This window comes from Leptinotarsa decemlineata, unplaced genomic scaffold (assembly GCF_025532065.1).
Source record: "Leptinotarsa decemlineata unplaced genomic scaffold, Ldec_3_MD MMD2_P_RNA_scaffold_6, whole genome shotgun sequence".
NCBI lineage: Eukaryota > Metazoa > Arthropoda > Insecta > Coleoptera > Chrysomelidae > Leptinotarsa > Leptinotarsa decemlineata.
The window spans coordinates 15920668-15943040 of NW_027412533.1; the positions used below are offsets into that span (position 1 = coordinate 15920668).

At 32.3% G+C, this 22373-nt stretch overlaps 1 protein-coding gene across 4 annotated transcripts in view; it reads left to right on the forward strand.

The window, feature by feature from the left end:
• Positions 1-18865, forward strand: part of UBL3 (Ubiquitin like 3) — a 291838-nt gene extending 272973 nt beyond the window's left edge. For all 4 annotated transcript variants that reach the window (XM_074170052.1, XM_074170053.1, XM_074170051.1 and 1 more), the window contains 2 exons: positions 6436-6600; positions 15315-18865. In XM_074170052.1, coding sequence (XP_074026153.1) covers positions 6436-6600; positions 15315-15379 — 230 coding nt within the window. In that variant the 3' untranslated portion in view covers positions 15380-18865. The remainder of the gene's footprint in view (positions 1-6435; positions 6601-15314) is intronic.
• Positions 18866-22373: the final 3508 nt, after the last annotated feature.

The following is a 22373-nucleotide window of genomic DNA, read 5'->3' on the forward strand; positions in this document are numbered from 1 at the left end:
GATTTTGAGTGATAGACAACCTGGTTCACTGAGAAAAATTACCTTTCAGCGATATACACTAATAAAAATACATACTCTTACGTTCTAGTATAGTACGTGGGCTCACTGTGAAATATAAAATTATAGTGTGAAGGGCATTTTACTCCATTCAATTTTTATATTGCTAATTGAACAACTTTCGCAGTAATAATAGAGAATATTCAACTATGTGGCCAATTTATTATTATTTATGATGAATTGGCTTTTAAGAAATAAATTAAATTACTTTATTTTGTAAATCCAATCCATTAGATAGAAAATTAAAATAAAATTATGATAATATAATAATGCTTATATTATATAATCATTTTATATCCTCTGAAATAAATAAGTCCACTAAGGATGAAATGAATAGAAGTGACTTTTGTTATTTTATGTAATCTTAAATTAAACTTTTATTAACAACATCAATACAATCTGAGGGTTCTAATTAAGTAAGGTTCCAAATGAAAAAATAATGAAACAAGATATTTTACCAAAACCTCTTAATTTAAAAATGTGACAGAATCTTGAGTTTCCTTTTTACAGTTTTACCTTTAGTATTATTGATATCTCTATTAGTAGGTATATTTGATACTATAAAAAAATTTCATTCTTATGAATAGCTTAATTATGTATATTTTTGGAAAATGTTCACAAGGATGAAGAAAATCTACATGCTTCATTAGGTTGAATAATATATTCGAAACTGCTCCCCCAGTAGAAATTTCTGTAAATCGATTTTTAAATAAACATTTCAACTGATATATAAAATTAATGAATTCATCTGGTGGTGAGCGCAAATTTCCAAACATGTTTTTTTCCGTAGTATAAGCTTTAAAATAGCTTAACTGATTATTTACATCCAAAGTCCTGCACTTCGTGCTGAAAGAGTGACACACATAACATGTATGAACTTGACGAGCTTTTTTTAAAATGTATCCACAAACGTAACTGAATGAATTCTGAGTACATACATCTTCATTTTTATAATCATAATCCGGAAGGGCAAGGGCTGGAGAAAAGTGATTCTCATCTGATATAAATATATCATTTACGTTTGTGGATTGTATACTGATTAATAAATCATCTAAATCATTCTTACAATTGGATGGATATGATTGGAATGAAAATAATTTTGGCAAAACAACTTCCGGAATGACCTTTGAAATTGTATGGGGATCGGATTAACATTATTTCCGCATTGTTGTCTTACAGCACCAAAACAATTTTCAAGACAATCTGAATTGAGTCGTCTCGTTTTTAAATATTTATAATTTAATTTGGAAAGCTTATCCCATATTTTAATTACACTATTCATGAAAATAATCCAGCATTTTCTAAATTTGACTCGATTTGTGACATTTTTGTCCTCTGAATTGAAAATTTCAAGATTTTTCAAAACGTTAGAGCCTCTTCAAAAAAATCTAATTGGAATTTCGAAGCTTCAAAAACGTTTTTGTATTTATAGGGATGTCGTAAAGAACACGAATTCAACAAATCAAAAAGGTTATTGAATGTCTCTATTACTTGAATTGTACCAAAAGAAGAAGCAGGAAGTTAGTTCATTGCCACGAATGCATTCATTCCATTGGCAACTGTACGGCTAAGAAGTTGTGTTGCTAGACTCACTTTCATTTTTTCAAAATTGTTTGGAGTGATATGTGATTTGGTAAGATTAGGTGCAAATCTATAAAATTGCCCTATGTCTTGCTCATAAAAAGAGCGCTCAAAAGACCAAGATGTACTTTTGCCTTCAAAATGAAATGAATGTTTTAAAAAATTGTTTCTAGTGGCTTTTATCAAATGACTTGGATCAAAAATATAAACAAGTTTTTTACCATCGAGCTCAAATTCAGATTCTTCTAAAGTGACCCCTAATAACTTTGACAATTCATAAAAGTTAGAGCCCATGTCACTCACGATGCCATCAACATGCAGACCTATATTGGATAATTTAGAAATGCACTTATCCAAAATATCACGTAGATTTTTAGCTAGTAGCTGTGATTCAATGAAAAAAAAGCAATCGGTTGTTTCCAGGGAGAATAAAGTCCTCTAGCCATAATAACGAGAACATTTCTACATATGGAATTCCTCTTATTTGCCTCTCCAATATCTTCGAAACCAATAATTTCATCACATCCTGTATCAAAAAAAAGATTGATGTTTAATTTCAAGTGCCTTGAATATTGCTGAATTTTACAAGCCCGGCCTACATGATATTTTTTGGGTCATCCTTTGCAAACATTGTTTTGTTGGAAAAGTCAATAACTTGCTGTTACAGTTCTCTTTATTGTGTATGTCCTTAAATGTTAAAACCTTGATAATATTATGGTCGAAGCAAATTTCTTTTGTTTTTATTTTTCAATTGTTCTTGTATTCAAATATTTCGCGCTGATGAAATGACTTCCACGATTCTACACATGCGCGAGATGGAGCAGAGAAGTTAGTCTTGAATTGACCACCGCAAAGGGACGAATTTGTTTTTCGTTCGTGAATACCCGCTTATTATAATACCCGCTTATTATCTACGTTTTGCAAGTTTGAACGCCTTCCAGAAACTGACGAAGACGCTCCCGAACGGTTTCATCAGTTAGGTGGAAGTCTTTCCCGATTTTTAACTTAATTTATTTTTTTGAGTTTAAAATAAAGTCAAGTTAACTATTTTCTGAACCAGCACTTTGCTGTCCATTACCGCAACACTTGCTAAGATGTCTATAATTCCTAGAACTTGAAAAGTAGTTGATCAAAGCAAACTGCTTCACTTCTGAAGAATATTTGCGAGATATAGGTTTCTTGTTCTTTTGTACAACATGCGATTTTATCACTTCCGATAAAGGACTCTCAAGAAACGCATCACACCCTTTTAAAAACGTATTCACTGATAAACCGGTTGTCGCATTAGATACTTTTTTTGATTTTCTCCCTCCGTAAAATTTTCAATTTACTTCGCAATCTTCGTTTTCGTGGAGTATTGCTGCTTAATTTCAACTCAGTTTGAGTGAAAGTAGATGGGGAAAGTAGGGGTGGTGAAATTCTTTCTTCGCATTCCACATTTACACTGCAGGTTGAAATATTCTGCAAACCAACTTCTCGAGAAGTACTTTGGACCTTAAACAAAAAAAATAAATCTGCTTATCTACTCAGAAAAATCGAATTTTTGGTCAGGAAAGAAACCTGAATAAGAGAAGAGAGTGCTCATTACAAGGTGTAACTTACATAATATCTAAAAATATAAAATTCAAATGATGTAACCACTTACTAAAATTACAAATAAACTTACCATCTACGGTCAAGGAGACATTTCATCATTTGCGTTTTTCACAAAATAACACTTTGAGGGTGGAAAAATTGTGATATCTGAAAAAAGGATCAAGTCTTAATTTCCATAATAAATCTAAGTACCTACGTTACATACCTGGCAGAATGATCACTTTTCTATCAGGTACTTGAGATTGGTCTTTTCCGGTTTTTAAAATGGGTGGAAATATTGTCGGTACTGCTTCAGGTAGTAATGTATTTTTCACAGTTCCCTTTGATATGTACCTACTTTCAAAATGATGCTCACAAATTCTGTAGCTTTTGTGAAGTGAATCGATTTTTGGTAGTAAATCTTGCCTACTGCAAGCTTCCAACCAAACTTTTGCCATGTAGGAAGAAATAATATATCAGTTTTGAAGTTGTTCTTTTGTATTTTTCTTTTATAAACAGATCTATTTAATTTTAATTATTTGATTGAAAGTATATTCAAGATTCCCATTCATCATCACATATTTCAAAAATCGAACTTTGAAAATAGTCAGTAATTTACTTTTAAAATATAGCAAATTTAATTATTTCTCATTACTATCAGTTCAGATATACATTTCCCAAACATATTTCCCAAGATGTATAAAAATATTTACCTTTCACAGTCTTGGGGAAATCTGAAAATACTTGTTCCTTCACCGGTTCTAGCTGAACGACCGCAGAAAACACAATAGTAACCAGGCATTTCGATTTTCACCTCTTATAAATACACACAAAATCTAGTTTTATGTTGATATTAGTTTAACTCGTAGAATTTCACTCGAAGATTGTCACTAGTGTCGATTCAAAAACACACAACTACTGTTTCTCTCACGATGGATTCTTCAAAACTAATTATTTCCTGAAAACTCTTGCTTAAATAGCATAATTTTAATGTATACAGAGCTAGGTAGGTACCTTTTGTAACTAACTACCTACCTCATTATGTTTGCTCAGTGCTCACAGACTAATGGAGACAACTAAGCCCGAGAATGACGTGGAAACAATCAAGTCGACGCATGCGTCTACGAAAAAGGGACACAAAATGGCCGTCTTTGTCGCTTCTCTGTGGTAGGTATTCTCGGTCATTGTGTTGTTCCGTTTCTCCCGTAGCTTTACCAATAATTGACTACACTTTACATTAACCAACTTAATTTTATTTCACTGTCAATGCAACCAACCACTTTAACTAAAACTTCAACTATTATTCAAATATCTATCGCCTTATTAGATCGCCGTGTACCGCACTGTCATTTAAACTTTACTATATCGATAGGCGAGTGGGTCGCGTTTATATATGGTAATCGAAGATGGTATTCCGCCGGAATTCCATCGAAGCAGGTAGCATTATTCTCGAAGCAACGTCACGTCTGGAACGGTCGCTAACGCACGTCGAGTTAGTCGTAGTCTTGGTCACCTCACAATTGAACCATGCCTACCTGCGGCGGGCGGAGTTATTTTCTTTAGGGCATGATTTACAACCCTACCTACTTCCTTAAGATGTTCGCCCCGAACAACATTCCAAAAGGGAACATCACGACCCATATAAGGACTCCTCAGTTTCTATGTGAACAACTTTAGACTTGCTTCTGGGTGACAATTTGTTTCTGTTCACCAGATAGTTTATATTTTTTGTTACCAAGTAAGGTCCTTGCCATGATCTCTGAAATTTGGGACACAAACCTTTCCGGCGTTGAGTTAGTAGAGCCACACTGCATCGCCCTCCTTGAAACTCACCGGCAGCGACATTTTGTCAAATTTTATCTTCATCCTGTCGCTGGAAAGCTGTAATTTGGATCTGGCACCAGTAGAAGACAAATGAGACTTTGTCGAAACGTTGTGAGCGCAATCCCAGTGACGATAATAACACAGAACACTGATCAAAACCCGAAAATCAGTTCAGCATATCGTATCATCCTCTATGGCGATTTTCGGAATAAGACACTGGTATTGCCTCTTCACCACCAATCTGAAATGAGTGAATCAATATTTGGGTGTGCAGCAGGCCAAAACAGTGTACTCTTATAGAATAGACAATCTTTATTATCATCATAAGGGATGCTACAATATGAAGAAGGAAACTGATTAGATCTATAAACAAAGATCAGCCAAAACAACTTATAGTCCATGTGAGATTAAGCGACAGGATTATTTAGAAGTGGACACAACATATATACGTGTAGAGACCAAAATAATCCCATCAGTATGGTGAAGACAAGTGCAAGGATGGGCAACACTTGGTTGTCAAAAGAACTACAATTGCACGGCGCCATCAGCAGAAGCCAGCCGCACATTTGTGGTTTCAGTTGATAGATCTTGTGTTCACAAGAATACTACTAACATCACCACGGATGCGGCTATAGTTATATATATATTTGCTAGGCTAGGTTTTATTGATAAAATTTTGAGACGTGAGAAATAAAAATTGGTTTTGAAGATGACGAAAGCTTTATTATTAAAAAAGTAGAGATATTTTAGGACTTTTAGTATACTTACTGTTCACTTGAAGTTGCTCAGCAAAATAGGTTAAAATGTCCCTATACTCTTTTGATGAGTTTCTGTTCATCCTTTTCTGAATTTGTAGTCGATGTTGTAAAAAGTTGCTCGTATTAGATATTGAGTGTATCTTTCGTTTCACCTAACTTCAAATACATAAACCTTCAAATGAATAACTTCATTCGACTTGAAAGACACTAAATAAAAGACAACTGAAAGAGTGTTTAATAAATTTTCAACAATGTCATTACCAACCTCGTTTTTTGGTTCCTAGTATACGCTGAGAGAGGCCATAGAAAAATATTGAAAATTCTCGCTATTGTATAGTGAAACACGTGTCGTGATTTTTGTAAAACCCTCATAGTGAAAATCTTTCAATAAATAGTATCAGTTATGGTTATTATGGATTTTCATCAAATATCGGTCAGTTTTATTCAATTTTTAAAAACATTATATTGTTCACTGAATTTTTTCTCCAGGACTATTTTATTATTCTACGGTTAGACATTTCAAGCATAACTGAACTTTTCATGAACTAGTAAAAAATAAGTTGTTGTACTGACTATATAATTTCTTTATTATCGTTGATCTTGTGTCTTAAATATAATAGAGTTCAATTTTTTATTTCAGATTGGTGCCAAGAGGCGGTTTCAAAGGCTGAAATACTCAGACTCATTTATCAGGGTCGTTTTCTACATAGTAATGTAACTTTAGGTGCTTTAGGATTGCCATTTGGGAAGACTACTGTTATGCATTTGGTTCCTAGGGAAACCCTGCCTGAACCTAATTCTCAAGGTTAGTTTTTCCAGTACATTTTACTATGAAGGTATCTGAAACTGTGATAGGTAGATAAATAAGCATACCTGAAGTATGATTATTCACCTTTCTGATATATTGTAAGTATTTTTTTGGTGTTCATATAATTCATTTTAACTTCTAAAAACTATTTTATAAACTCATGGTAAAGCATATGTAATTCTATTCTAAAGAATTAGGGTGAGTCTTTCAATACAATACTTTAATTACACCATCTGATTTTTAAATTATGTAAACATATCTTTTAATTGTCGAAATATATCAAGTGAATAAACATTTGTGCGCAAAATAGATGCCCAAACAGCATAATTTCAAAATAAATTGTATTATCGATGGAGATCATTTTCTCCAAAGCAAGAGAGAGATAATTTATTTTCAGTAATAAGTAGTGTATTGTTACGCCGGTTCCTATTGATGTACCATCCGTCAAGCTTTTCCAACGAACAAGGAGTATACCACACTAATGTTGTGGAATAGATACACAAGATTGTTAAGTTACATAGATAGATATATTGTTTCTGGATTACTTCGAAGAACACTTCAAATATCAGTCACGAGACAAAGAGATGAGTGAACAATCAGAATAGTTGATCAAGGCTTTCGCGGCCGAGATTTTAAGTGTTACTATCTTCATTCGGGTTTGAATGCCGCCCTAGTTTGAAACTGCATCATAACGTTTCGCCAGCACGAGTGGCAGAGGTTAATTCATCTCTATAGTAAAACCAATAATGATTGAGAGTAAAGCGCGTTGTCATATCTAAATTTTACGTTACCAGTTTATAGCAGAATCAAAATATAGTAAGCAGTAGAGTTGTAGGTTGTGGCAAATTATAGATAATACACAATACTAGTACGATTAAAAGGTATTATTTATGACAAAAATCAGTAATGAGCTTGTAATGACTAATACTTATACATTTCCTGATTACTGATCAGTTGAAATTCATTATTTTCTGTATAGTGTTAGATATTTATTACAACTAGTGGCAACGCTGTACGCAACGATATTTCTGTCTTTGTCACTTTACCGTAACTTCCATCTCATCGTTGCAGTCCTTACTAATGTACTTGCAGTCATGAGCGTATCATTGGTTTGTGAATTATACAGCGTGAATTGCACGTTTTACAGTTAAGTTAGTCAGCAATCGACGTGTTGTGATAACAATTGGTGAAAATAATAGTGCTAATAAGTGTTTAAGCGTTACATAATTATATTTCTACACCGTTCTCAAACTACTCAAAAAATGGGAGACATGGTCGGGCCTTCCACGTCGAAAAAGGTAAAACGGTCGGAGTCTCGGTCAGTAAGAGAAAAACAAATTGTACTGCGAGTATTTCACTGTCTTGAAAGAGATCATCAACCACCAAAAGATGACTTTGTGCATATGTGCTGTAATTCTACGTGTGTACCTCCGAATAACCAACCGGGCATTTCTACATCATTAAGTTCCACAATTACAAAAGATAAATTAGTTGATATGTGCTCTGATTATACCGGTGTACCAAAATCATCGATTTACACAATACTAAGAGAAGCAGAAATTCATGGGGACGTACAAACGCCAAAAACTAGTAGCGGACGAAAAAAAATCACAGTTGATGAAGAAGCCAAAACCAGTATACGCAGAACTATTCACAGTTTCTTTTTCAGAAATGAGCTGCCCACACTACAAACAGTTCTGGAGGCACTTAGCGATCATGAATTGGTCCCAAAAATGGGTAAAGAAACTTTTAGGAAACTTGTACACGAAATGAAATTTACGTACGGAAAAGTTGACAGGAAAAGCATTCTCATTGAACGTCAAGAAATAATAGCATGGAGAAGAAACTATCTAAGAAAAATTGACGAATTTCGGAAGCTCAAAAAAAATTGTACTTCATGGACGAGACATGGGTTAACCAAGGACATACGGTCAAAAAAGTATGGCAGGATGGTAATATAACAAGTGCACGACAAGCCTTTATTGAAGGTTTGTCAGTTGGGTTAAAACAGCCATCTGGAAAAGGTAGTCGTCTGATAGTTACGCATATAGGCGACAGTGGATTTTTACCAAATGGTGAATTAATATTTAAATCTAAGAAAACAGGCGACTATCATGAAGAAATGAATGCGGAGGTGTTTGAAAAATGGTTTGAAGGCATCATTCAACTTGTGGAACCTGGGTCATCGTCATGGACAATGCCCCATACCATAGTCGACATTTAGAACCATTACCGAAACAATCATGGAAAAAAGCAGCAATTCAAGAATGGTTAAATTAATAAGAGCATCCAATATAACAAAGATAGTTTAAAGGCAGAACTACTTCAGCTAACAAAATTACACACAGACAAATATAAAAAATTCGCAGTGGATGAAATGGCGTTGAGTCGTGGAATTACAGTTTTAAGGTTACCACCATACCACTGCGAATAAAACCCAATAGAATTAATCTGGGCGCAAGTAAAAGAAAACAGAACATTTAAATTAGTGGACGTGCAACATCACCTACAAGAAGCTATTCGAACTGTTTCTGCAGAAGACTGGAAGAAATGCATGCAACATGTTTTAAAAGAGGAGCAAAATATGTGGGACGTAGACAACCGTATTGAACCAATCATAATTCACTTTGATGATAGCGGTAGGTTGAAGATTAGACGAAAATTTGTACATTTACATCTATATTATATTCTATTATCAAAAATTTGTAATTTGTATTTTCTAGTACCCCTGACGATGAGTTTAAGTTACTCGAAAGCTTGAGAATAGTTATAAAGAGTTCACTTATCAATTGCTGCAACCCAATAGTGAAATATATATATATATATATATATATATATATATATATATATATATATATATATATATATATATATATATTGTGTTTTTTATTAATATTGTTAATTTATTTGGTACCTACTATAATTACCACGATTATTACTCCGTTTTCATAAGGCCCACCTAATGACTACAACGATAAATTACGATATTGCAAAGTTTTAATGAAATAAATAAAAAATGTGTATGAATATTTTAACTAATTGTACTAAGAATTTTTCTTTCATTCTTAACCCTCTCAAAAATTAATAAGCACGCCCCCGATTTGCTGTCAACTGGGCTTACTTCTACTCTCAATCATTATTGGTTTTAGTATAGTCATCGGTGAATCGTCAAGATGAATAAACCTCTGAAGAAGCCAGCAACTCGTGCTGGCGAATCCTTAGGATACAGTTCCAAACTACGACGGCCTTCAAACCCGAATGAAGATAGTAACACTGAATGGAAATAGTCTATTATTTTTAAAGATCAATGGAAGTGTAGATCAAAGTTATATTTTGAATTATTTAATGAAATCATATTAAGCTTAGGTACCACATATATTATTATTATGAATCCGCATAGACTTGATAATTGGTGACAGCGGTAGGCTGTAACAAAATGATATTGAAAGTGTGTGTAAATTAAACTCTTCATTGTTACACTTCTATATTGACAGCAAATTTCAATCCTTCGTCATTGAATCAAACTTGAGTTTTGATGAATTGTGTAAAATCTGAATATATTCTCTAGTGATTTATTAGAACATTTGAAAAATTCTTTTATGTTAATTAAATAATTTTACACATATTTCGAGTTGCACTCTCTATATTGTGCCCTTGATTAATAAAATTTGAAAGGCCTGGCGTAAAATGTATTTATTGAAAACACTTTTCCGTCGTCAGATCAAAAAAATACTCTCTCGACGCGTGTTACGCAGGTTACGCTAACCAAGTTGGCATCATCAGGAAGTGATATATCATTGTGCTGTATTTAGAAAGTTTGTTTCTATTTTACCAAGGTGATTGATTTAATTGCTGAAGTTCTCGAGAAGGTTATTCATAATGGAATTGAATAATATTATTATTATTATTATTATTATTATTATTATTATTATTATTATTATATGTTTCTTGAAAAACACCAGTTGTTGTCAGAATCACAACACGGCTTCAGAGAGAATATGTCCACCCAAGACCCAATAAAAAAACTAACCCAGCAAATTTATTCATGTTTGGATGAATCAAAACCTTCTATTGCTGTTTTCGTAGACCTTAGGATATTTTTCGACACCGTCGACCACTTTATCTTATTGAATCTTCTGAACGATATGGGAATTAGAGGTATAGCGAATAATCTTTTCAAAAGTTATCTGTACAACAGATAGCAAAGGGTTGAAGTTGGCAATCATATAAGTGGAGAGAAAATTATTACATCTGGTGTATCCCAAGGGACTATGTTAGGACCAATCCTATTCAATATTTACTTGAACAACCTTTTCCTACAACTACAACATTCTGAGTTTCGCCGATGATACTGTGCTGTTTTGCGAAGACGAAAACTGATTTAATTTGAAACAGAAATTAGAACATGACCTTCATCAAATCAAATTGCGGTTCGACCACAGGCTCTTATCTATTAACTTTGAAAAAATCTATTACGTAGCATTCAGTAGTTATGACAACTCTCTACCAGAATATGACATCAAAATCTCCAATACGGAAGTCATCAAACCCACACAGAAAATAAAATATCTTGGAATAATTTTAGACAGAAATCTCAGATGGAACCAACACATAGACCACATAGTTAAAAAATTACGTTGCATACTTTACAAATTTAAACGGATAGCAAACATACTCAATCAAAAACAAAAAATTATGTTATATAAGAGTTTAGTAGAGCCCCATCTGAGATATGGTATAATTGGTTGGGGTGGAGTGTCGAAAACTCATATACATTCCCTTGAGGTTATGCAGAAGAGATTTATCAGATGTATCCTACGGAAAGGTTACGTCTACCCTAGCGATCTACTTTATTCAAAATCTGGAATATTTGATCCCAGACAGCTGTTTTTTATAAATATTACTGCTGTACAGCATAAAAACAAAAAAGAATTAACTACATATCACCATAAATATGCTACACGTCGAAATAATATTATCGTCATACCATTAATGCTCAAATCAGTTGGGCAGAAATCCTTCCGGTATTTAGGATCAAAACTCTACAGTTCTCTTCCTGAAAATTTAAAACGTGAAACAAATCTCAAAAAATTTATGACTAAGATTAAATTATTTGTCAAGAATATACCACGAGCAGAGATACATAAAGAAATATAAATTTAAATACTTACTTCCACGATTGTGGATATATATTGTGTATTGATTTGTTTGTAGTCTGGAATCCTCATGATTAAAATCTCTATATCCATTGATTGTTTGATTTATTTATATCATGTCCAAATGTGTACAGTTCAAAGTTATGTTTTTATCCATACTTAGTACCCATTCAATACATTAGTTTATTTTGATTCTTCATAATCTGTTTGAATATGTCCAGTTTAAACTTATATTCTAATATATATCTAGTACCTACTTATTTCATTATATTTATTGGTTTTATTTATTTATATTCTTTTTAAATGTAGCTATTTAGAATGTATATCTTGGTACTTAATTTAAAGCCATTCAATGCCAGATTCAGTATTCTCATTCCTTACACACAGGCAGATCATTTTGCCTTGTAAGATGTATTTTATTTGTTCACTGTTCATTTCTATATGTACATGTATATTTACTGTAAACAATCTTAAGAAAGTGAATAAATACATATTATCTGGGAAAAAAAATCCTAGATTTTTCCGTGAACCCTGTGGAATTTACCACGGACCTCCTCAATTGAAAAAGTGTGGAGCACTGCAAAACACTAACACCATCTGTGACATTTCCTCATGTAATTGTTATATTCGTTGCTTTATTTTTATTTGTTGGGTGTTGGCTGTGTATTTTGTGATGAAACGATGATTTTGAAAATCAAAAAGATCCAACAAATTAGTATTTGATTACAATAAACCTGAAACAAGCTCACGTAACGAGTACATACCTATTTTTGCAATCGACAGCAATAACGATATCATTAAAAATAATTGATACTCTAATGGTTCTAGCAAATATTTATTTTCAACAGGATTATCTTCAAGGCGAAATTTTACGATATAATTTGTTAAAATATTAAAGTTGGACAGGTCAACTTGCGGTACCTGCTGGGTAGAGTAAAATAAATATTTTGAATTGGAAATATACTGATTTCAAAAACAGATACAGACAGTTGATCCAAGAAAAGCTTCAACACGATCTTCAACAGTATCAGGGCTAACTGAAAATAATCTTGTAATCAGTACTGGTTTGTATAGATCAATTTTTTGTTCTGGTGTTGGGAAAGTGTTTTCAATAGATAATACTGAGAGTTTGATATTAATCTACGACCCTTTCCACACCATGCGTCTGATGCGTCTGAAATAGAACGATAGTCTCTTGCATTCATATGACCAAAATATCTGCAGTTTCCGGTAAACAGATTTGATTCTGAGATTTGAAAATTGGAAGAACTGTAAACCTCGATATTTCATCTTTTTTCAGTTTTTTTTCTTTAGAAGGACCATCAAGGTGTCTAGGCACCACATTCGCGTCGCAGGAACTCGTCATGAAATCACAGTTACAGTTATTCAACACATCAATTCCATCCACCAAAACATAAAACTCACAATAGAACTTGAAACTGATAATTCCATAAACTTTTTGGACTTGACTAGCACAAACATCAACAACAAATATAATTTCGCAATTTACTACAAACTAACCCAAACAGACACAACTATCAACAACCGTTCTAATCACCCTTTTCAACAGAAACTAGAACTTGATTTGAAACAGATAATTCATTACATCCTCGACAAAAAACTGTTCAAACAAGCCGTTAAACTAGTACACCCTCACATCAAAAATAATACCTACTAACACTTCCAAAACAGTGGCATATACAGGAAAGGAATCAGAAATGATAAGTAGACTACTAACTAAACAGAATATCAACATAGCATACTAGACTGATATAACATCATAGGTAGACATATAAAAAAACAACAAATCCAAAATCGACAAGAAAAACAAATTATGTTTCTACAAACTAAAATGTGGCTCGTGATACATACAGATAAAAATGACAAAAATTGAACCTGCTGAAATCCCTGGAAATGAATAAATGTAAACAATAAAACTTCCTATTGAATGACCAACAAGAAGTTAATTTCTCATCACTGTTGAATTTATATCCATGAAAAATTTCGTAGAATTAGTTGAATCATTAATAACTATAATTACCCCGCCTTGTACCTTTTGGCTACCTGATCTTGAAACTACGTGTTTACCAATTAGTAATTTTTATTCATCAAGGTCAATAATTTGTATAAATTGTAAAGAAGTGTAGTACGAGTCCAATTGTTGATGCTACTATGTAGAGAAACGCGTATTGGAAATAAAGTCTTTTTTATGAAAATTTGTAATTATTATCATGAATTGTAATATATTAGGGTTTAATTTTCTGTCAAAAGTTGTTGAATTAACCCAACACGGGGATCTCGTCAATACTGTAAGAATGCCTGATATGGTGATACAGTACTTGTAGGAACGTTTGTTTGAGGGTGATTGACAATGTTTCATGATGAATTTCACTAGTTCGGACTTCCATTGTCTACTATATAAAATGATTTGAAATCCCTGAAACAACTAAAAAAGAAGAATTAAAAATGAGATAGCTGAAAATAATAATTATATTAACCAAAATAAACCTGAAATAAAATAATAGTGAAATAAAATACAAGTAAAAATAGAACAATTGAATAATTAAAAATAAAGAAATGAAAAAAGAAAGAAAATAAAAAGTGAAGAGATTCCAAGTCACGTTAGTTCACGACGTTTCGATTGTTAGTATCTACAATCGGCTTCGGGTGATGACTGGACTGATTCCTCCGAGAGATGACTATTTATAGGTCGTTCGAGTACTTTCACTTATCCCCGCTTTCCATTTTTCGCTTCACTGGTGGCCTGGTTTTCGTGAGGCTGCTACGGATAGTGTTACCGGATCTGAAGCAGGTTCTGATGTTGTACTTGGAACCAATTCTTCTTATCCTCTCCGATAATCCTCTGATGTAGGGAAGTGCAAGCGCTGGTTGTGACGGCTTCTCTTCCTTGCGAGGCTTCTGCTGTCTTCTAGCCAAAGTCTTTTCTACCATCGCTTTGGAGTAGCCATTCCGTTGAAGATCATTTTTGATGATGTCTAGTTCCTTCTCGAGACCTTCCTTCGTATTACAGAGCCCAAAAGCACGGTCTAATAGAGTCTGGATGATTCCTCTTTTAGTCGATTGATGGTGGTTTTTTATTATTATTATTATTATTATTATTATTTTCAGCTATCTCATTTTTAATTCTTCTTTTTTAGTTGTTTCAGGGATTTCAAATCATTTTATATAGTAGACAATGGAAGTCCGAACTAGTGAAATTGTAGGAACGTGTTTTGGAAAATACACTTACAGTACATGCACGACGATCTCATCTCAATGCGGTCTTGTATCTAATCTCAGGAAAGCCTATATATCATTAGGCTACGGTAGACGACTGTTGAATATTTTAAGTCATAAACCCCCTTCATCAAATTTCAGCCCACTTGGTTCAAGGAAAGCAAATATTATATGATTTGATAAGCCAAGATCAATATGTGAAAAATAACGTGGTAGAAACCTTTTCTTGTCTGATTTTCATATTCTTCTATTTGCAGTTTTATACAGTTTTATTATATATCAATGAAGTGACTAATTTCTATATTTCATCTTTTTCAGATCAACGACAGAAAAGTAAAGGAGGAAACAGTAGTTGCTGTTCTGCATCCTGTTGCATTTTGTAAACTGTACGTCATTCTTTTATACAGGAAAACTATAAAAATAGATGAGTATTGTATATGGGACGAGAATAACGAAGAATGGGTCTCGAAACTATGTGTAATTTTAAAGTTTTAATTTCAACTTGATGCGGTTAGTAACTGTAACCAAAAAGTTTTAAGTAAAGTTGTGATATATGTGTATAAAAAATGATACTCAATGTGCCAGACTTTTGAGTGTGTGATCAAAGGAACTTCACATTCATATTGTTATATTTTTTTGTGTAATTAATTATATATAATTGTATATTGTGTTATATCGTAGAAAAATTGTAATATTTTATTGTTTTACTCATTATTCATTCTTGCAATTGTACATTATTTCATCCTTAAACTAAGAAGCCATCTATACTTTGGTAACAATCGTAATATTTAATGAAAATATTACCTACTTAACGTAACCTGAAAGATAAACATAATTGTGCTAGTATTACATGAAGTACTATTCGATAGAAGAATGATATTTCAAATTTCATCCTTTACTTTTTCAAATAACTCCTGGTAACATCATCTCAGCTTTAAACATTTTATAAATAATCATAACTGATCTCATATAAGTGATATTTTTTATATGTGATTATTTTCAACTCAAGAAGATCCATTATTTTTCAGTTTTTCAAAGTGGGTTTTGCTTTGCAAAGTTATTTCTACATTTCATATTCTATCGAATGGTAGGTATGTAATTTTTACAACTAAATTGCGATACTTATACTACATTGTTTGGATTAATTATCAAATGTTGTTGGTGCAAGTAATCCTGCTCTTATTCTTATTTCAAACACCAAGCAAGGAATTGAACATGTTCATTATCGAAAACATGAATATTACCAGTGAAATGAATGTGAAATTATGTGTAAATTCAGTTTTGACATTTCAATAATTCAAGGAAAAAACTATTTATCTTTCTTTCACAATGAAGAATGAAACCTTGAAGTTTTGAAAATTTCACAATTTATGGTGTAGAGTCAAGTGATCAGAACCTAACCAAATATGATTTGTTGTTTGCAGGGATTTTCCAGACACAAAAACACTAATAAAACACTATAAATATACAAAGCTATTTAAATAGCTAAATTAAAGTTATCTAACTTGTAATTCATTTCTTTATTAAGGTATTCTGTCATTTCAACAAGATTCTGGTTGCTGACTAATATATTTTAAATTGAAAACCTATTGATTTTTATGACTACTTGTAACATCATTATTCCACAAACTGTTTGTTTTCAATTTTTTATATTTTCATTCGTCTATTGTATAAAGACTTGTTTGTAGAATAGAAAATGGATCTAGACAGGTATATTCTAAGCTGAACTTGAGTAATCTTATTTCTTAGGCTTGATCTGTTGTATCGAAGTATTAGGATGAAGTCTAAAGAAATTAGTTTTAAAAATTATCAGATTGGTTTGATCAAATGAATGTTTATATTACATAATATTTAAAAAGAACAAAAATTGTATTACTTAAGTAGATATATTTGAGTTACCTCTTGTAACAACTATAACAGAGTATATTTGAAAAATTTTAATAGTTTAGGTCATGTCGACATCCATCTCTCATCCCTCCATCTTATTTTCATTTATTTATTACAACACATCAACACCAATTCCTTCCAAATTTTAGCAAGAACAACGAGAGGTGTCCAATTTTCTGTGTGTTTTCAAGGCAATACAAAATGTACAAACATTCGAAAATTGATTTCCTTAATACTGTGACTTATAGTAACTTCAATGGAAATAATAGGAAGTTAGATCCTATGACTATAAGAGTGGTGTTTTCAATAACTAACACCATATTAGCGAAGATGCATGTATTTTTTTATTCTTTCAAATAATTGATGTGGTCCTCAAAAATCTCGAACAGTACAACATTTTTTTTCATTGAATGTAATTGAGTAGTATATCTTCAAATATTTCATTAATTACAAAAACTTTCTTTCCCAAAAAATTAATCACTCCTAAAAATATAACCCCTTCAATTCAAATCAGATAAATGATTGTTTGAGAAGAGAACATAATTTTAATTCTGAAAAATTCCTCTTAGTATCTGATATTTATTGTGTTATTGTTTGACGTAAACTAACTTTGATTTGTGATAACTTTACAAAAAAAATATCTTTATTCATTTACAAAATTGTGAAAAAATTACCATTTTCTTCGTAATATGGAAGTGAGCCGACGGATATTTCATCATAAGAAAGGAAAGGAGGCAGAACATAGGTAACATTAAAAAAAATTAAATTTTTTAAAAATGAGCTGATTTAAAAGTAGCTTTCGGCTACATGCAAAGATAATTCCAAATTTTATATATATATATATATATATATATATATATATATATATATATATATATATATATATATATATATATATATATATATTTATACTCTCTGAAGATTCTCACGGACAAAGTATGATGAGCTGTTTTTCCGGGATGGCAAATGAGAAATTGCCAAACCATTGTGGAAATGATCCTTTTCATGATCAAAAACACAACACGAAATGATACCCAAAAAAACAGCTCTGTCCGTGAGAATCTTCGAGTCAACGAATTTCTATTCGATATCCTGCAGAGGAGAGACATTTCACTGAAATCAGAAACACTGCTTCTTTCAATCATTATCATCAATATATATAGAGACCAAAAAACTCACCACAATTGTATTTTGAATGGCATTTGTTTTGTTGATGTATAATGCAGTTTTCAACCACTCCGAACTCACTATTTATTTGCCTATGTAATGCTAATCTGTTTAATCTAATGCTTATGTTCTCATAATTTCATAAAAAAAATGAAACTAAAGTTACTTCTTCAGATCATGTGTTTTTTTTTGTTTCGAATGATCAAATGAGTTTGATCATTTATCATATCAGGTAAAATTAATGGGGAATGATATTGATAAATTTTGGAATAGAGGGATCAATTTCAGAAAAAAAATTAAAAATATTTTATGTCCTTCAGAAAAATTCAAATATGTTGATGTCTCCCTAAGATAGATTTGATAACAAACAATCATTTAAATCTGCCATTTCGAAATTAATATTATTGTTTACATATGTAAAACCATAATACTTACAGCTTTTTTGTAGCACAGAAAATTTTGCATCATCCCGACATTTTTTGAAAAGGGTGACTGAAAACACACTACATACCATATATTAGATGTTAACATTATGAATGTAACTAAATGTGTTTTTCATGTAAATAAGTACAAAATTATATTTGGACCATCTTATTAATTTTTACGAATTTGTTATAAAGACAGGAAACTGCTCTTCCAAAAGTAAATTAGTAAACCAATTTTAATTGCCCTTTGAATCTATGGACTGGAATGAATATCTGATTTTATTGATGATTATTTTACTGAATCAAAATACTTTGAAATTAACTTTGGAAGAATTAAGTGGAAGCATATTGTACATACGAACATTTCATTCAATAAATGTATTCTACAAAGTTGGGCGAGTATTTTTTAATTCTGATATGCTAGAAAAAATATACATAGATAAATTATTCAAATAATAAAATAATAATAATATTGGGAAACCGCAACCATTCGAACTGTGACCTGATATTTCGCCATGTAAACTTGGTATATCAAGTATATCATTTGGTTGAGCACTAAGAGTTGAAGAACTACCATCTCTCACTCCAGGTGACATGGACAGGAAAATTTACGACAAATGCAAAATATGATCATTTTCTCTGTCAAATTGCTTCAAGAAATCGAACAGCAACAATTTCATAATTGATCAATGAACCGGAGATTATTGCAAGTTGCCAATTTTCCTCCCTTACTTAGAGAAGAAGGCTACAGCGTTGATGTTTGATCAGTAGAAGATTCGTTAAAGAACTAGAACTCACTTTGACTTGATAACTGAAGGAAATTTCAAATCTCTGAAGAAACATGAATATACCTCAAATCTTCGAATAGGTGGCAAAGTTTCTGAAAGAGTCTGTTTATTCAAGGCCATTGAATGCCTTATCCTAAGTGGAAAATATTTGCCAAGATCATACGTACCTAATGTAGTTATTGGTCCATGGCAAGATTTTGAATTGCGTTCCTGAATAAAGTCTGTATTTAAATTATAAACTGTTCAGGGTGGAACCCAGATTTGAATCCTATCGAACATCTATATGACACTATGCAAAGGGAACTGAGATGATATTTAATAGCAATTATTACAGCTGGAACATGTTAAACATGAGTGGGAAAATTATTTTATTTAAGGCCTAGTTCAATCACCAAACCTCCTTCCTACTCTACCTTGTTTACTGAAACCAGTTGCACATATATTCAGTAGAAAGAATGTTCTGAAGTTCATCTTCTATTTTCCTCCACCATTTCTTCAGTAGACAGAATGTCTCGTTGTTTTTATCATCTCATTTTCCGTCACTCTTTTTTTCAGTTCTTTTGACGTTTTAAATGAACTCATGAGTTTGCTTCCAAGCAGTCACCAGCCATTGGGATGGCTGTTAAGCCCGTCAGTATCTACTGTGTTGGAAATTTCATTCACCACTCCACACAGTAAAACATTGTGTGAGTCACTGTATCTGTCATTTCGAAAAATTGGCACAGGTTATGCTCCATTTTGCTTAATCTGTAGCAACTATGCGAATATAAACCAAGGGTTAAGTTAGGTTATTGTGGCTCACACCTATTCTCACTCGGTCAAACAAACTCAGCTTCTTAACGAAGCCGATTAGTTTGTATGGTGAGTGGTCTTTCAGGTCAGATGGTAAGAGTACGGCTCTGCCGAACTCTAAAGACCTGATTCGGTCCCCAGCGGGGCAGGCACAAAGTATATGCTCTGTTAATGAGATAGTCGGATAGTCAAGTTGCAAGATTTCCACCTAGATACCCACGACAACCTTCCCATATGAGGGTCTTTGCACGTCAGCTACACCTTAGATGCCATTTAAGGTTTTTTTCTTGCCTGATATAGTTGTTATTTTCAGCTATTTTTTTTTATTAGTTATTTCAGGGATTTCTAATCATTTTATATAATATCAGGCAATGGAAGTCCGACCTAATGAAATAAAAAAAAAAAATTGTATCAGAGTAAAAAATTTTGTAGTTTGCGGGTTCATCAATTACATAACTTCCCGGAAACAAATGACATTCGAGAATTAATAAGAGTTATTTCTGAAACATATACAGGGTGTTTCAACGATAGGTGTGTAGACGCTAGTTGCTTTCCTATTAAAGATACAAAAAAATGTTTTGAGAAAAAATTGTAGAGATTGATTAGAGCTATGTTTAAATTATTATTATTATTAATATACATAGGAAACAATAGATGAGTCACAGACCATGTTTTTTTTTAATAGAATACTTCAGATATTTTCACTAGATTGAATTTCTTGGGCAGAGTGTTCCTTAAAAATATAGGGTTATTTGGGTTTATACCGAGTAGTGTCCGACCGAAACTGGTTTTTATGACCGAAAACGAATTTCGGCAACGGTCTCAGTTTCGGCCGAAACCGAAATTTCCTTACAAGGATTATGTTTTGAGGAAAAATTAAAGAAAACGTTATTGTAATCAGTCAGTCTTTATTTTTTTATTTTTAAATCACAACGTTATGCAATCTTCGACATTTTTACTTATTGATAATCAACATAAAAAACACTTATTTAAGAAAAAATATTAATTGCACCTTAAAAATACTTAAAATATGTGAGGTGTTTATTTGAGTAGGTGAAGATCCTTCTTTTGAATATTATTGATGGGGTTTCAAAAATATTAAACATAAAATTACTTATTTGAGTTGTTACCTAATATCACTTGTATGAAATTTAACGGGCCGAACATGACCGATCACAGCGCGGGAACTCCCGAATGCAGTTTCGGTATCGATCGTAGTTTCGGCAGGTTTGCCGACGAAACCGAAAACCGTTTTTTTGCTGAAACTCGACCTAAACCGAAACCGAACTTTCGGTCGGACACTAATACCAAGTGGTTCAGACGTTATAGTGAAATAATTTGAAATAATAATTTGAAATAATAATTTGAAATAATTTGTAATAATTTGTCAAAAAATGGGTTCATTCAACACCAATCAGGATATCGTCCTGCATATTATTCTTCCGGCTGATATCAGCTTATATAACATCTATTCGGAATTCAGATAATTTCAGATTTATCAAATCACCCTTGGAACATTTGAATATAATGAGAATGGTGAACAAACTTGACATTTAGTTATAGAACAGGTGAATATATAATTGTCTGCTGAAGAAATGATAAATATGTCCACATTTTGAATGAACCGTAGAATGTATGCTGTTCGATATCTTAACTCAAGATCTATACGAACAGAGAGTTTTTGGAGGTTTAAAGGAAGATTTGAGGAAACAAACAGTGTCAAACATTAGAAAACTACTTGATAAAATTTGGTGATGCTTTCAACAGTTGAAAATTCTCTTGTGAGTACGAGGAAATTGCAAGAGAGTTGCATTTAAGTCATACTTCCATGAACAGAATGCTGATCAAAAATAAAGTTTATCCCCATACCGAATTTTATTACATCAAGAACTCTGTGCAATGGATTATGATACCAGAGTTCGGTATTGCGAACATTTATTGAATTCAATTAGCGAAGAACTAAATATTTTTAAAATATGTTTTGTTTTCTAGCGAGTACACATTTAAAAGCAACATCATGGTAAATAGACATAATATGCACTACTACTCAACAGAGAACCTCTGTTGGATATTGGATATGTTAACCAAAACAGATGGTCGATAAATGTTTGGGGAGCATAATTGAGATCAGAACACAGGACCATGTTTCTTTTATGGACTTCTGAATGGAGAAATTTATAGAGATTACTTTCGAAATAATGTATCAAATTTGTTGGAGGATATATCGATTGCCACAAAGCATAGGTCATATCACCATTATGATGGCGCGCATCTACACAACCAAAATTGGGTTAGGATGTTTTTGAACAGGTGAATTG